Source organism: Eutrigla gurnardus, assembly GCF_963514095.1.
Source record: "Eutrigla gurnardus genome assembly, chromosome: 2".
Taxonomy (NCBI): Eukaryota; Metazoa; Chordata; class Actinopteri; order Perciformes; family Triglidae; genus Eutrigla; species Eutrigla gurnardus.
This window is the reverse complement of record NC_139916.1, coordinates 10,514,940-10,532,849: the sequence shown is the minus strand read 5'-3', so window position 1 is coordinate 10,532,849 and position 17,910 is coordinate 10,514,940. Positions and strand designations below refer to the sequence as shown.

At 43.2% G+C, this 17,910-nt stretch overlaps 1 protein-coding gene across 1 annotated transcript in view; it reads right to left on the bottom strand.

The window, feature by feature from the left end:
* pmepa1 (prostate transmembrane protein, androgen induced 1) overlaps positions 1 to 4,612 on the bottom strand; it is a 34,693-nt gene extending 30,081 nt beyond the window's left edge. The window contains exon 1 of the mRNA XM_084022334.1: positions 3,997 to 4,612. Coding sequence (XP_083878460.1) covers positions 3,997 to 4,093 — 97 coding nt within the window. The 5' untranslated portion in view covers positions 4,094 to 4,612. The remainder of the gene's footprint in view (positions 1 to 3,996) is intronic.
* Positions 4,613 to 17,910: the final 13,298 nt, after the last annotated feature.

Below are 17,910 nucleotides of genomic sequence, written 5' to 3'. Positions count from 1 at the left end.
TGGCTTTTCTGTCACGTCTACGTCGTCCTTTGATCACCACATCTCAAGTGTATAACATGGATTATCCTGTGTTGTACTTTCTTCCATTACGTCTTTCATCTTTCCTGTCACACTCCACTGCATAATGTCCCATCCAGCTGGACCAATGCCGTAAACGTAATCTTGTTTTATATATAAGCGCCAGTGCATCATTAGTTACAGCCTCCAAACCCAGTTTCTATCAACTCCTACACAACTCACCAGAATGTCTCGCTCGCTGTTTTGCTTATTTCGGTTTCTTTTTTTGCCCACATCTTCCTCCTTTATTCTTAAGTTTTGACATATTCTTTTCTCTCCCCCTACTGCAGTCCTCGCTCTCTCTCTCCTCTTTTGGTTCATCTGTTTCCCTTCCTCTGTCTTCCAGACTAAACATCATGTCTGCTCTCAGACAGAGCAATCCTGTCTGTCTGCCTGCATTCTTATCTTGTATTTTGGTTACAAGTCCAGACAATTCTCTGCATCTCCTTGATTGATCACTATTGCTGCTGCTACAACTGTTACCATTACACCTGTTAAGATTCATGTGCACAGACTTGTGTCTATTTAGACATCCGATGAAGGGGAAATATTGAAGCTATACCATACTGGGATACTTAAGACAACAGTGGGCTTTGGACTTGAGTTTAGTGAATCCTGTTTTGTTTCAACATTAAAATGATTCCATACTCATTTCATTTCAATATAGAAACGTTTTTTTCCCGGTAATTGAGGAAGAACGTGACTGGCCTGCAGGACCTTTGACTTTAATGACATCCCACACCTTTCAGACGAACTGCAAATTAAGAAGCATGGTATAGAGCAGCAAACTGAAGCAGATTCACCATATGGGTGTCCGCTTACTTCTTGCCGTACATGGCATTGCAATAACTACTCCTAATACTACCAGTGACATTGTAATTGTACTAACATTTTACTTTAAACTGCATATTTTCTGTGCCAGATCCTCCTAAATAGTGTTTGTGTCCCCTCCACGCAACAACAATCCATCTAGACGGACATCAAATGTTATGCTAATGCAAAAAACAATGCGTATAACCAGATAGCAAGTGCATATAGCTACGCTAGCAAGTTTTTTATTTGGCTGTTACCATAGTCATTGCAGCGTTTTTCATACATTATTGGTTGTGCAGAAGGGGACTGCCCATCCTTCTGAGGGCACATTATTCCGAAACACCAATAGTCCGAAAATAATAAAGCCCATTAGTCCAACAGTCCGTTACCATGAAAACAAACGCTTATTGTTCCGAAGGCCCATTTCTCCGAATATATTTAAAGTCGCAGTCTGCAACATTTGTTTCATCATATTCACTGAAACTGACACTTAGCTCCGATAGAACAACATAAATCATCCGCCTTTACGTGCACCTAGAGCTTGTTGTTTGTTTTGCAAAAATCCACCGCGCCCGTATCATCCTGTCCAATCGGCGCAGTTCAAAGTTTGCGCACACGCCACAGATCCCACCTCCCCTCACGCATGTTACAATATCACAGGCACACGCCTCAAGCTGGGCATGCGCTAAATGATGTTAGCAGTTGCTATCTATGAGGAAGTTAGCCTCTGTGTAGCGTGCACCACATGGCGTTTATCGGTGAGAGAAGACACGGGCGCGTTCACAGGAATCTGGTGCACGTGCACTGACTAGCACTCGATGGGAGGGAGCGGAGGAGCTCGTGGTAGAGGGGGAGGGGCGTGAGTGTTGTAAACATTCAAAATCTGACTGAGTCAACTCGATCTGCCAGACTTGCCGACTGCAGCTTTAATATGTTTTCTCCGCAACAAAGAGAAGCACTATCACGCAGAGTGTCAGCATTATTTTCATGACATCAGTTGGAACAGAGGATTTAATTGATCAAATATATATTTCTGAATGCGAAAAACCACTAAAATCAAGGTCAAATGTTTTTTCCTATGTGAAAGATTTGCAGGGGTGGGGGGTGCCTTCAAGGACAAATTCTGTTTTTTTTTAATTGATGTGCAAATGTGTCAGACAAAAAATCTTGCTCGGTGTGAAACGACTTTTACTCCAATCATAAATACTGAAATACTACAAATACCACTCCCCCTGTTACACTAATACAATGGCTTTTGCCAAGATATATACAGACATACTAGGACTAACACAAATAAGGGTATTATTGCTATTAAACCAGGTCTGGCATGGCTCAATAAGCATCTGCTCAGGACAAATGTCATTTCAACTAGGTTGCGTGATGAATAAATGAATGATGACACCGGGCATGAACCCATCCCACACATGATTAGGGGAACACATTACTCACTGTGTTCTCAGTGATCTTTTCTTCCAAATCCCAAACTGGAAAATCATAATAAGCCTTTCAAAAATATCTCCTCAACCTTCCAAGAAAATCAGTTTCTAAATAAGGCGGGTTGGGCAGAGAGTCACTGAATCATGCTTCTTGTTTAAGTCTGAAACAAATTGTTTTTCACAAGGTTTGGGGGATTTTTACAAGGGTCAGCGAGTCACCTCATCATCTTAACACACCTTTAAGTCGGTTGATTTGTATCCGACCAGACTGAACACAAAGTAGTCTGGCTCTGTGAGGCCACAGGCTTGCTTCTATGCCACTGTGAGCATTTAAAAAAAAAAAGAATATTAAATGTTAATCGATTAATTGCTGGGATCCATAAAATGTGAAAGTATGATGCCAAAAAAACTCATAATTTTCTGTTAGTCGAATCATTTATCGGACGGACAGAATATGATTCAGTCATTCTCTGCAGATTGAGTATCTTTGGGCTTTGGGCAAAACCAGACATGTGAATTCAACACCTTGAACTAGACAGACTGGGCAGACTGAGTCGCTTTTTGTTTGAACAATCACTGACGTGTGTGTGTGTGTGTGTGTGTGTGTGTGTGTGTGTGTGTGTGTGTGTGTGTGTGTGTGTGTGTGTGTGTGTGTTTGTCCCAACAGAATTGCTCCTGCTTTTCAGCTCTGGAGCTGTCTGAGTCAGCCCTGCTGGTGACCTCAGCTGGACACACACACACACTCACTGCTTTCATCTCAGCGACCTTTCAGTATTATGACTGCAGCATGCACCAACCAGCTATGCAGTGGGATTAGAACTGACAACCCTCGGAAGGCTAGTGCCTTGCTTCTCTACGCAGCGAGCGCACAACATAAACAGCGCGCTCACATATAAACACATCAACAGAGGGATTTCCCGGACACGACCACACACACACACACACACTTGAACACGCGCACGTAGGCGCGCGCACGCAGCAGACGGCTAGACAGACGTCTGGCTTCGCTTTGCTGCGAATGACGAAGCGGCGACAAAACTTCCACCACCCCCCTCCACACACACACACCTCCTCCGTCGTTCACACCGAACAAACCCACCTTCTCCTCCGGTAACTTCCCGACAGTTTGAAACACACTTCGAGTCGTATTTTTTTGTACCGTTAGAAGCCCGACACGGTTCGTATTTAAATGAAGCGAACTCAACGTTACGATGAAAAGCAGAAACACACGCACTTATCAAACGTAGCTTTTCGCAGCAAACAACCATTTTTTCAGCCTGACGATGATGTAAATTACAACAAAACAGGAGGTTTATATTCATGTAGGAAGAGATGGACGCTCGGTTCAAGTTCAACCCCCCCATCACAGACGGGTTAAAGGTTCCTACCTATGCGTTTTTAATTAAGCTAGCGGTTTTAGCTAACTTGACTTACTACTAAACTTACACACATGTAATAGACGTGAAATAAAAGAGTGAGCACATTTAGTGAGATAAAAAAGGGGGGGAGGAAGGCAGGCACGTCACTGAAACACAAATAGTGACTGTTAACCACAAACTACAACACGAAGCCAATTTAATCCTATGGACGTTAGCGGGGTTTTTTTTTAAAACGCAGTCGAAGCACAGAAAAAAACCCAAGTCCAAGTGATTATAGCAGATGAAGACGAAAGTGAAATGAGTTTACTCACTGATCTCCATGCTCTGGAGGGAGGTGAGGCGCTTGCAGTTACAAGTACAGGAGACATTGGCGGCGGTGGCGTTTAAAACACCCATCAAGTTCAACATTTAAAGCCTCCCGGAGCCAGACATTTAGTACTCCTTGGTGAAGAGAGGGAGACGGCCGGAGAGGAGAGAAAAAAAGGCGATCGGAAGAAGGAGACGAGGCACCCCCCCCCCCCCCCTCTCTCTCTCTCTCTCTCTCTCTCTCTCCAAAAAATCCTCCCTTTTTTCTCTTTTCTCTCCAGCCTCCTCTCTCCTTCCCCTCCGGTCCGTCCGTCCTCCTCCGGTCTCGGTTCTCTCCTCCTCTCTTCGCTTTCTCCTCCTCTTCCCCTCTATCTATCTATCTATCTATCTATCTATCTATCTATCTATCTATCTATCTATCTATCTATCTGTCTGTCTGTCTGTCTGTCTGTCTGTCTGTCTGTCTGTCTGTCTGTCTGTCTGTCTATCTATCTATCCGTTAAATGTACTTCAAACGTTGCTATAACAAAGTTAAGCTAAGCTAACTACTTTAAATGTCCGCTTTTAACGGTTCCGCATTTTCAGCCGAGTAACCGGCGACTGAACCGCTTGGACGTCTGTCTGGTCCCCCCTCTCCCCCTCTCTCTCTCTCTCTCTCTCTCTCTCTCTCTCTCTCAATCTCTCTCTCTCTCTCTCTCTGGCAGGCTGTCTCAAGGGATTTCTCAGTGACTCCCCCTCCCTCCCCCACTCTGGGTGACACTGTCTGTCTGTCTGTCTGTCTGTCTGTATTGTCTCTCATTTCCAATTTCCACTAGCTTTTTTCTTTTTGGGGGGGGGGGCACATCATCACAGTCCTGTCAAGGCATTACAGATTATAGATTTTTATCCACAACAGAAAAGAATGTGTCTATGACAATAGTCGGCTATGTTAATTAGTGTGCCAACATCAAGGTTGATAAACTGTATACTGCAAGAAGTGGACCAAGTCATCATGACATCATCACCCGTGGTTGAGAAAAGTGAAGCCAAGCTTGAAGTGCCTTAAAACTGTCATTCTCTCTGCTGACCATCAGGGGGCGACTCCTCTCTGATTGTATAGAAGTCTATGAGAAAATGACCAGACTTCTCTCTTGATTTATTATCTGAGTAAACATTGTAAACATGAGTTTCAATCTATAGTTTCAAGTCTTCTTCAATCCAGCATGATGTTCATTTCGTAAATTATGGTCCATTTAGAGTCAAATAGACCATAAAGCAGGGTATACTTTAGGGCAGGACTACCTTGTGTTATTGACAGATCGCTACTACGCTACAATGCAGTCAGCTACTAAGATGACTTTAACACTTAGCTGTGAAATTGACCTTTAATTATGAAACTAACATTGCGAACAGCTTCGCAACAGAATCCAGATGGATCCAGATCCAGTAAGGTTGCTGCTTGGGGTGCCACTGTGCTGCTTGTCCACATCAGATCCACCCGTCGCTCCTTCACAGTCCAAATATGGTCACTTACTTCACTGGTTACAAAATATCCAAGGTGGTGACGGTCAAAATGCCCAAGGTTTCAAAACTTTAGTCCAGCAACCAATGAGAAATGTCACCATGACGACGTCCACTGCTTATAGTCTGTGGTTTCAGCCTAACCAAAGCCCATCTTTAAATAGAGCAACAGGGATTACAATCAAGCCTGAAACAGTTCTGGGATGTGTAGCGACTTTGGCCCAGTGGGAACCCTCAATATGGGGACTCACTTGACACACACGCGCCCCACTACCTCCTGAAACGCCTCCATCAATTCGATCTGTTTAGTCCAGTAACGTTTGGAAAGTTTCATCCCATTCCAACAGGAAGTATGGGACGCAAACATACTCAAGCAGCTCGGCTGGACACATTGAATGCTAACATCAAATCTTTGTTTGAAATATAACAAAACAAAATCATTTTAACTCCGCTTCCACTTCCTAGCTTTTTGGAAGCTGTCTTCACACACTTTTTAATTCCACTTCCTGCAGCTACAAAAACTTGAAAGCAAATTTGCATGAATTACGCATTATTAGAGGTTGCTCCATAATCCTTGAGTTTACTTTTTTTTTTAAAGCAAGTGAACATGACGTCTGCGTTTATTTTGGCCTGATGTTGTGGCGTGAGAATGCAGCGCAGCTGTTTCTGAGTCAGCTGTGTGAGATAGGTGACTAAATCTAGATTTAGACAACTTAAAAAGCAACAAACAACAAAAAACGTCAACACTCTCTCTGCAGCAGCGTCACACTTAAAGCCTCCCACTGGTTGCTTTATTCACCCTTATTTAGTGGCCGTCACCGATTGAAAGGCCCAGATAGGGGTGGAATGAACTTCACTTCAAGTCTTGTGACAAAACAGGAAACACACCACATTTTATTGTATATGGTTACTCGAACATGTTGCCAAAATATCAGCCCTCCTTCTCATTTCAGTTAAAAACACTTAATTGTGCAGGCAAAAACACCATAAAGGGTAACTTTGGTATTTTACCCTGAATATGTGTTTAAGTGGAGTTTTTTAAAAATGTGTCCAGTATTGAGGGAGAAGGCTGCAGCTGGCAGCCACTAACCGGGCTGCAATCTAATCGCCCACGGCAACGCCTCACCCTCAATGCACTAAAAGTGCTTGTTTTTGCGACTGACAGGCTCAGATTGTTATTATAAGAGTCTGACAACTCTATGGATAGAACCCCACTGAGAAATAAAACATCATCTTCGTGTTTCGTTGAAGACAGGAGTATGCTGCGTTGGGGCACAGAAAGCGTAGCTCGAGTGCTTTCTAAAAGACGTTCAGTGTCACAGCTGAATGTTAAGATGAGACGAGACGTCTCAGGATGAGAATTCTCAGAGCGAATGAACAGATCGGATCAAGAGAAACGATTTGTTGCTTTCTGTGAGGCTGTCAGGCGGTTAGAGTAACAATGTGAGCCTGTCTGCGGCAAAAACAAGCACGTTCAGTGGACGTCCATTGACCTTGAGCACTTAAAAAATACCAGTTACCAGATATCTGTAGAATTTAATAATTGTAGAAGTGCAACAAAATACTCCTACTATTGAATTTTAGTGTGTACATGTGTGTGTGTGTGTGTGTAAACCGGATCGACATGGCCAGACAGCATTACATCACCTCCATGATTGACAGGCCCCCGGGACCAATGGGGCGAGACTGTAACAGCATGTCTCATCTGAGTCAACTTTCTCATTAGGTCTGTCTGCTTGAGTTTATAGCTGCATGTTTAAGTGGTTTTATTGCCCAGCGGGACTCACCAAAGCCCCAGTCTTGTAGAGAGAGAGAGAGAGAGAGAGAGAGAGAGGGAGAGAGACTTTTCAAAAGACAAGAAACTTTTGTAAGAAAAGTGTTCAAATCTGTGGAAAATCGGAACTCATCAGGAGGCAGTTCAGAGACTTACCACTCACTGTTCAGGGGATCGAACCCGTGACCTTTGAAATACGGAGCACATTTTCTAACTATTTATGCATTAAACCAAGTCTCTTTTGTTAGAAGATGTAATTTTAAGTTATTTATTTATTTATTAATTAAGTGGTCCATTCCACTAAATTATATATATATATATAGTTTGTATTTTGATTCCAAAACAAACAGTACACTGTGTATGGAAAGACCAGAAACATATCCCGAAATATTTGTCGATATTGTATATATATATATATATATATATATATATATATACATATATTACTTATATCTTTAACCACCATTAATAAATGTCATTACTTCATCAAGTAAAAGTCAGAATCTTTTTCTGTATTTTTGTGTAAATTGACCCTTTAGCATGTTTATTTCAGATGAGGCTTGCAGTCGTCTGTCAGATCAGCCTGTCAACACTGATCCTAACATAACGGTCCCGTAACACCTTTAAGCCAAACTTCAAACATAAGAAAATATAAGTATGTATCACGATGACCTTTCTTTTAAAAGAATTGGAGGGCAGCAGCCCATTCTCCTCATAAACAAGACACACAAGTGTAACAAGGTGTTGGGCCTCTGCTGCCCCCTGCCGGATCCCTGCAGCACTGACGCAAGTAATACCACCAGGCCTGTGCACAGAGGCTGGACAAAATAATGGATCCACTCGTTCTGTTGGTACTGGACTTATTTCAGACTCGGTGGAGTCCATCACTTTGGTCCAGACTGACTGATGACCGACCAACCAACAGCGCTGCCATCCCTGGAGCCACGCTGTTAGCGCAGCTAAAAATTGAGGAGGGCGCTAATAGCTTACTCAACACCGAGGGGTTGGATTTAGCAGCAGGGCCATTTAATGTAATTAAAACACATGGATACGACCGCAGCAACTGTGACTCACGACCCTAATTGATGCCAAAGTAAATTACTGGAGCTACAGGGGAAAGTTGAAGACGTAATAAATGTTGAGGTAGTCCAGGAACCAGGCTGTAACCTCTATTCACCTCCAACATTGTAGGCGTCTCCACGGAGGTAATTCCTCTCCGGTGCGTCCAGCCCGGGGCGACACGAATAAACACATCTGATTCTGCGGGCAAGATTGACGCAACGCGAAAATTCACTTTGCATTTAGTGTGAACGCACCTTAAGAGTTTGATTGGTTGATCAGCCTTTGGTTGACAAACGGAGCTCCAGGCATGGAACAAGAAACAACAAACCAATGGGTGATGTCTCGGTGACTATGCCCACTTTTATATACAGCCTACATAAAAGCAACCACATCAGTATGAGCTGCTGTACCAGCTGACTTCAGAGCAGCATCTTACCTCAGGCTGGGAGATTCCCAAATGTATCCTCCACCTGTCACCACAGATTTGTTTTTTTGTGTGTGCATTATTTTCTTATGTAGCAAAAATGCACTTTGTCTGTGTGACCCTTTCATACAATGACAATAACTGAACCCTGTACCTCCTAACCTCGTACCTTACACGTGGGCGCATAAAAATAACTAGCATGCTGAAATTAGCGTACTGAATTGGGCGTATGCAAATTCAAAAACACTCCAAACATTTACACGATTTGCTTTTTTCACATTCTAGCAAATAGTCACACGTTTAAAATAATAGCAGTTGTCCTACCCACTTTGAAAAGTCGAATACTAATTCATGCTGGAACAGTTACTGCAGGCATATGCTTTTGGGGATTTATACAGCAATAAACCTAATAATTATAAAGATGGATTTAAAAAAATGAAATAAATGTCCAACACATTTAATCTCCTCATGCATGTACTTTTTAAACGTAGCTGGAGTCAGAGCTCCTGTGTTTGTCTGTGTTTTCTTGGCACAGGCAGCAGGCTCAGACTGATAATGGAGCTGGCATTGACTCAGTTCACCGTCTAAAGGGGCTGAGTCACCAAAACGGACAGCCAGGTGTGGTCACGCTTTGTCTCTGTCTTTCTTTCTCTCTTTATCTTTGTCTTTGAAGAATGAGAGGGGTGAATCATCCCCGGGCTTCAAGACTGGCTCTTTTCTCCACTCATCTGCGTCTCATTGAGAATGAGTGTGTGTCCGTTTTATCATCGATGCCGTAATGCTTCAGACTGAAAATTGCATTGGTATTGAAAGAAGGTACTTCAGTAGGGAGTTGAAATAGAATCCGCAAAGGCCAGTTGGAGTAATAGACCCCTGAGCTTGGAGGCTTATCAGACGTCGAAAACGCCGCACAGCTGCTTCCGTCATGGTGACGAAGGATTTTATAACCCGTTTATCATGGCGGCGATCATTTTATCCTCCACCTTGGTGATTGGGAGATAAGCCGTAGAACTGCGGCGTTCACGTTACAAACTTGTCTACCAGGAAGTGTGCGCTCGTATTTGACTGCAAACTCCCTTAAAATGTCATACACTAATACATGGTTTACCAAATGCATTTAGAAGGACACAAAATTGACCCTTCGCACTGTCACTAACTCTACTCCGTGAACCATTCACGCTCACATTCACACCTGAACATGTAAAAAAATAAAAAGCAAAAGTATCTATTCAGTGTGCCTAGCATATAGCATAAAGTGCTAATGCTAGTTAATGATGTACACGGGAGGGTACCTATGTTCCCCGGGTCCTATGTTCCCTGCTTTGTATTGCAACAGTAGGCCTGCTGGCCATGTGGAGAGCCTACAGTAATGATTGAGATGCAAGATACAACAATTTACAGCCTAATCTCTCCTCATCATATTGGGATATGCGCGTTACATGATCTGTAATCTACCATACACTCATATAATTCGGCAATTATGGAAATTATGGTGGAAAAAATCAGCCCTTTCTAAATATTATTAGGACCCATTAAGGAATTGCGGGAAAAACGAGGAACATAGGACCCGGGGAACATAGAGATGATCCTACACTGCTAATGTTAGCTCCGCAGGTCAATTGCAGGTGTTGGTGACGTTGAGGAGTTAGGTGGTGATGATGAATGTACCAAAAACTAACATGGCGTGATGAGAAGTTCTCTTACTTCTTTGCAATGGTTTAATGGATCTCCACTGGAGAATTAGCGCCACCAACTGTTTGTCTCCATGTGCTATCCACTCCTAATATTCGCACAACAGTAGTGGATGGAAATTACCTTTTTTCGTTGTTGCTATTTTTCTGAAATGTGTTTTAAAACTTGCTAAAACAGCTAAATGAGATTCACACGTTACTTTTTTTTTTTCTTTTAATCACGCCTCTCTTCTTCATTGTAAGAGAGGCAATGTCCTCCGTCTCGTAAATTGAGGGAGGGAGCTGCTTTTTTGTTTTTAACGACAACATGATTCCTCTATAACATTTTGTGTATTTCTTTTTCACCAACGCGTTTTGTGCGTGTATGTGCACGGTTATCCTCCTCCTCACTTTTGTCTTACTTTTTCTGGTCTCCCTTCATCTCTTCTTCTAATTCCCTTAACGTCTCTGTCCTCATCCAAATCCCTCACGCTGTAATTTTTTTGCTCCCACTCACCCATCCTCCCCGCTTCCCTCCTTCATTTTCAATTCAATTCAATTTGACATGCATCATTAGGGAGCGAGACACACGCAGAATTGCCAAAACAAACACTCTCCCATGTGCCTGCCTCTTGGCCCAGGTGTGTGGTAGTCTGTCTGAAGCCTAGATCTGGGGTAATAGCCGTCGGAGTCTTAGGCGGTGGCCAATCCCTTTGCAGGTGGGATTAAACAGGGATTAAGCATGTTTCGCCATGAAAACCAGACAGGCAGACTTGCACTAATCTGACTTTAGCCGTGTACCGAAAACCGGCAGGCTTGTGCAATCCCACACCTTCGGTGACTGACTTTTGTGTTCAGTATGTGTTTGTGACCTTTACGGGATCCAAATGTCTGCTGAAGTAAAAAAAACGGTGAGGGATGTTGTTACCTCATCAGCTGCTGGCACTCAAATGATGGCTTCTACAAACACACCAGTTTTTAAAACATTGGAAACTATAGAGTGGCTAAGCCCTGCCCCTTCTGGCCAAATCACCATGGGACCTGATTAAAACCTGTGATTCTGAAAAGTGAAGCCAATGTTAAACATGAATTCTCTCTGCTTACCATCAGGGGGCGACTCCTCTCTGATTGTAAGTCAATGAGAAAGAGATCCTACTTCTCTCTTGATTTATTATCACAGTAAACATTGTAAAAATGGGTTTATGGTCTCAATCTCTAGTTTCAAGTCTTCTTCAATACAACATGATGTAACTTTTTGAAAAAAACAGCCGTAACTGATGGCCAATGATGATAATAGTCAACATACTATTACATTCATTCACTATAATAATCAAGCTTTCCAAACTACGATCCTCTATGTAATCAATAACAGCACTGGTGAACTGATGAAACTTAATAACCATACCATCAAAGAGTTAGTACATTATTGTCTATTTTTATCTGGGACTCGACAAAGTGCGTCTTAGAAAACGTATAATGTTTCCCACTTTGCAGCAATGCATCACATTCTGCTGCTACCATCCTCAGTCCCAGCCGACCTTTGAAACTGCTGCCAGCCTCAGTTCATTCATTAGTGTGAGTAATGTCAGCGAGTGGTCAGGCAAACAACCGGGCATTAAACAAACCTTCGCAACACAAAGCCCAACAATAACATTTATTTCAAGTGCGTTTTAAACACCCATCCCCCGCCGCACCGTACCTCACGATAGGCTACACGGGTCATTCCCATTTTTGGGTACACTTGTTTTGGTTTCATCACGAAAATAACCAGCTCTAAACCAGCATGATCACGTGGTGGTTTGTGTTTCTTGCCTGGTCAGACATCGTTATCGCGAGTAAAATTATATTAATAATCTATAGAAACGTCAGCAAAAAGCTGGAGTTGGTACAAGTGGAGTTTGTGAGCAAAACACTCACACACACCGATAAAAGCTTCACATTTGACTGAAATCTCTGCTTCAGGATATTATAAGCAGGTTTTCGGCTGGCTGCACACACACACACACACACACACACTGTCACCCTCTCCTCTCACTGCGGCAGCTGTGTGAGGTAATGTCTGTCTGTCTGTCTGTCTGTCTGTCTGTCTGTGCAACACCCTGCAAGAATAACTAATCCACCTCTCTTCCTCATCCTTTTTCTATCTCATTATCTCGCCCTCTGTCTGTCTTTCTGTCTGCCCCCCACCTTTACCCCCACCCTCCTCTCTCTCTCCCCCCTAACTCCCCCGCTCCTGTTTGAGGCTAGACGCAGTAGACTATTACAAATGTCCTCTGTGGAGAAGAGATTGTGTCGTAAACAAAGAGAGGAAACGGGCGTGAGGAAGACACAAAAGAATGTTGAGACTTCATATTTTCATTTTACCGTCCTCATTCGCCTTTTTGACCTGAATAGTGAGGTTCAACATTGACTGACTCGTCTGAGCCATCACATGGTTTAGAGATGTTCATGTGACTGTTTTCAGATCGTCAGAGTCTAAAGGCCATATAAGGATATGAACTGTATAAGAGGTGCCCGTTGTCATCATGACATCACCCAAAATGCTGAGTTCTGCATCTTTGGCCATCGCCATATAGATTTGGGTGAAAAGTGACCATATTTGGACTGTGGAGGAGCGACGGGTGGATCTGACAAACACAAGCGGCAGAGCTGCAACCTTACTGGATCTGGATCCATCTGGATTCTGGTGTGAAGCTATAGGCTACATTTACACAACGGCCTCGCTTGAAATGGGAACAATTTTCCTTTGCGTTTCAAAAAAGTTCTGCGTTTCGACGGCATTGTTTTGAAAACAATCCTGTAGTATGCATGCCAGGCCAGTAGGTGGGGGTGATCTTTGTAAAGCCCATCCGGTGTATCCGGTGATCCTCAATAAAGGTGTCCATCCCCCTGAAGGCCAGCAGAGAGAATGTAAATTCGAGGCACTTCAGCATTGGCTTCGCTCTTCAGTACCATCTGGTTGGTGCTCTCAGTGCATGTTGCCAAAATCATCAGTCTGAACACACTCATGCACTCAAAATAGCAAGAACTGAGACACAGCACAAGATGTTGGCGGCGGCAACACTAACACTCAGCTTCATGTTCATTACGGATGTTTGAACTGCTGTTAAAGACTAATAAAAAGACTATTTAAAAAGAGTGGACCAAACCTCAGACGCAGCACGCTGTGTTTTACGACTTAGCACCGGGAAAATCACTTGTTGCTCTTCATGTCTTTAATTAAAATGTGACTTACTGTTTCAGCTTTGTACCCAATTCAGACGATGTTGCCAATTCATTCGCTCGCAGCAAACCGTGTGTCTGCTTGTGTGTGTGTGTGTGTGTGTGTGTGTGTTCAGGGGCTTAAAAATATATGTATGCTGGCATATTCCTTTAACTGCAGAAAAAAAGGTGTGCAGAGAGAGAAGAGGCAAGACAAATTAATAGGATGAAAAGAGTCAGGCTGCACACACACGCACACACACACACACACACACACACACACACGCGCACACACTATATATGCTTTTTCAATCGGGAAAATTAAAAACAGCAGGGAAGCTGGATGTCTGGATGGTTATTTTCACTTCAGTGCAACTCATTTCTGTGTGTGTGTGTGTGTGTGTGTGTGTGTGTGTGTGTGTGTGTGTGTGTGTGTGTGAGAGAGTCTTTTCACCCTGAGTGTGTAATGAATTTAATGACGTCATTGTATGATCACACTAATCTGATTACAGAGTGTGAACAAGTTTGCTGCCTCTCAAATTCGTGTCTGTCTCACAGTCTCACTGCCTGAACACCCACAGCCTGCTCTCTGTCTGTCTGCCTGTCTGTCTCTTTGTGAGAAGTCAAGAAATTGAAAACTGGTGTCGTAAAATGTTCCACTTTTTCCCCCTGTGGAGCTCAGCACAACTTTAAAATTAAAAAATGTTTGTTGCTCGCATCAAATATCTGGACTGCTGCCTGTCTAACTGCTTCCCGTCTCATTTACCGTCTAACCTGTCTGCCTGTCAATGACTGTCTGTCTCTCTACAGGTGATCAATGCGGCAAACGGTCTGTCTCACTCGCTCTCAGACTTTTGCTTGTCTTTCAAAACTGTCTCACCCTCCGTCCGTCTCACTCACATCTTCTGCTTTCAAGTATGAAAACAAACAGAATCAAATTGTACACCCACACACACACCCATGCACACACATACACACACACACACACACACACACACACATGCGTAGGATGGTTTCTTTAGAAGTCAATATTGTTTTGCCATATAGAGAATATTCTGTCATAAACAGTAAAAAAAATAAGTTCCAGTTTAAACGGCTGAAATGCAGCACTGGTTAAGCCTATTACCATGTCTGTGTGTGTGTGTGTGTGTGTGTGTGTGTGTGTGTGTGTGTGTGTGTGTGTGTGTATGTGTCTGGGAGCTTTTTGGCTCGTTGATTACTCATCACCAAGCTAAGACGCACACAGACACACACTCACACACTCACACACATACACACACACTCACGCACAGTAAGTAAATCCTGTGTGACTGATAGGGTTTCCTAACACAGCAGATCAGACTGTGTCTCAGTTCTGGCTCAGCGGTGTTTAGTGTGTGTGTGTGTGTGTGTGTGTGTGTGTATGTGTGTGCGTGGGTGTGTGTGTGTGTGTGTCTGACATCCTGTTTCTGCTCATTCATTCGTTGGATTTTTCTATTTTCCCCACTTCCTCTCTCTCTCCCCCCTCCTCCCCTTTTCCTTGTTCCCGTCCCCTTCTCTTTTGTTTAGGCTGTTCTCTCAATTTTTTCTTCTCCACATGTCTCATGTTTGTTTCGATCTGACTTTTTTCTGTCTCATTTCTCCTTTGCTTTTCTTCCTTCACCCTTCTTCTCTCCTCCTCTTCTTCAATTTCCTTCCTCCCCTTCCTTTCTCTTCTTCTTTCCTCCTCCTTTCATTTCGTCTGTTTCCTTCCATCCGTGTCTTCTGTCGTCTCTAATCTTTGCTTATTGCTTTTTCTCCTCCTATCTGCTTCTCCCCCGTTCACACCCCCCCCCCCCGTCTCTCGCTCTCTCTCTGTCTCTCTCTCTCTGTCTGACACTACACCTCTCTCTCCTTCATATCACATCACATCCTCCTCCCTCCCTCTCCTCTACCATGCTCCGTCCACCCCCCTCCTTCTCCCTCATTATTCGGTTTAATCGGTTGTCTAGACAGAAACTCCCCGCACAGATCACACCTGAGAGAGAGAGCGAGATGGAGCGAGGGAGCAGATGAAAAAGAGAGACAAAGAAAGGAAATGAGACGGAGGAAATTGAGAAAAGAGGCGATGAAATAATTTGCCTCCAAGTGTTTTGAGAGGAAAATCTGTCTGAGGCATAAAAAACAGATTTAACAGATTGAAGGAGAGATGAAGGGAAGAGGGAGGCTAGAAAGGAGGGATGAGATGGACTAAAGGGCTTGACAAACACACACAGAAACACAGGCCCTCAGAGAAACTGCAGCTTGACAATATGAAATACGTTCATTAGTTCTCCGTCTAGACGGGTCGACCGTGTGTGTGTTCTGTTGTACTTCTGTCTTTGCGAGGACCACTTTGCTGACACGAGGACATTTTTAACCAAACGTACAGCCGACATTAGCATAACGTGCAAACTCTCTGGATGTGTCTGTCCATGCACGATGAAGGAATAGTTCCACCTGTCAGAAAGCGTGCGTGTTTGCTGTCTTTGCCTCGACTCACGTTGTGAGTCGTTACCGTGCTGGTTTTGGTGTTGAGCTGGATCCAACAGGTGGGGAACGTCTCGACAGACCGCTTCATCGGTCAGGAGGAAACAACTGCTCAGTATTGTGGACAACGCCTCGCCTCGCATCTGCTGCACGCCACGATGACCACCGTCAGACACAGACGGGGACCACCGAGGTGCACCGCAGAACACCACAGGGGTTCATTTTCTACCATGGTGTAACTCCTCCCCCTTCTGCAGCATGGACACTCAGGACATAAATATACCATAATAATATTAACTTTCATTATCATTACTTTCTATTACCTATCATATTTCATTGCCAGTATAATTTACAATTCAATATGCACGGCTTATTACTTTTCTATGTTAGTTGACTTTTTTTGCTGTTTGTTTATTATTATTATTATTATTATTATTATTATTATTATTATTATTATTATTATTATTATATTCACTTCATATTTATCTATTTATCACAGTATTGTTTTTTGTTCTTATGTTGTCGGAACCTCTGGCACAAGAATTTAATAAAAGTTCCTTCTTATCTTATTTTTGTGCTACCAATCCCACAATGCAATGTGTTACGCCGCTAGCTCGAACAGAGCAGGCTTTTTTGTTGTTGAAGAACACGACAAACTAGAACTTCAAACATGAACTGAGTCTAGTCGGCCTGTTGTGTGGCATAAATGTCCTCCATGTGTAAATGTAAATCCAACCCCCGCGTCGTTATATCCGTCTGCCCTCTCCCTCCTGCTGTCCGCGGACGTGAGTCGGCCATTTCTCTCTGCATCAGTCTGATGCTCTGATGACATGTACGTCACCAACGCCAGGTGTGTGTCTACATCAGCATCGGCTCAAGGAGAACCAGCTCAGTGAGGGGCCCGTAGGTGAACATTGCCCCCTGGTGGTCTGTGGGTGTACTGGACAACTCCTTTTAAACTATACCTTAAAAACTACCTACATCATTACTTAGGGGTTGAATTTAAAGTAATTAAATATCCTGAAATAACAGGAACCACCAGCCGTCCACATCATTAGACTCATAGACTCAACTAGTGCAGCGAAGCAGAGCCAGATCTGCAGTCCAGGAGAAGAGTCTGTCTTTAAAGCCTCTTTAGAATTCAATGCAATCAAGACCAAGGATACGTGTATTGATTTTAAATCTCATCACGCCAACCTTGTCAACACTACAATTAATGGTCATGGTTGTAGAAATCGTTGAGTCGTACAAGTACTTGGCCACTGTGATCAATAAATAAGCTGAGCTTTGGTCAATGTGCCCAGTGACTTTCTTTTAACAATGTTTTATTGAGTGGATTTTTTTCCTTTTTCCTTCATCTGTTGGTTCGTTTCTCTCAATCTAAAATCATATTTACATGTTCCACAAATTGAAATATTTCAACTGGAGCGGAACATTTATATGATGCTGTGACACGAAAGCCTAACAGCAATTCTCTTCCTGTTTTGACTGAATACAAAACAGACAAAAACATACTGTAGCAGTGTGTGGTCCCCCAGAGGGCTACGATAGTAGCTCACATTAGTCCAGAGACCAGACCAGACTATGTGGAGAAACCAGAGACAGTCTGTGGTCCAAACAACAAGGTTGCTGCCATATTTATGTCTAGATGACCTTATTTGGAGTGTTGACGAAGCAGCTACAAAGTTAGCATAGCCTAGCTAGCACCCATAATTCCAGACTCCGTTCAGAAAACCATCTACTAATCACCATCTTTATAGAGTTATTTCAGCATCCTTTTGATCTGTTTATTGCTATTAAA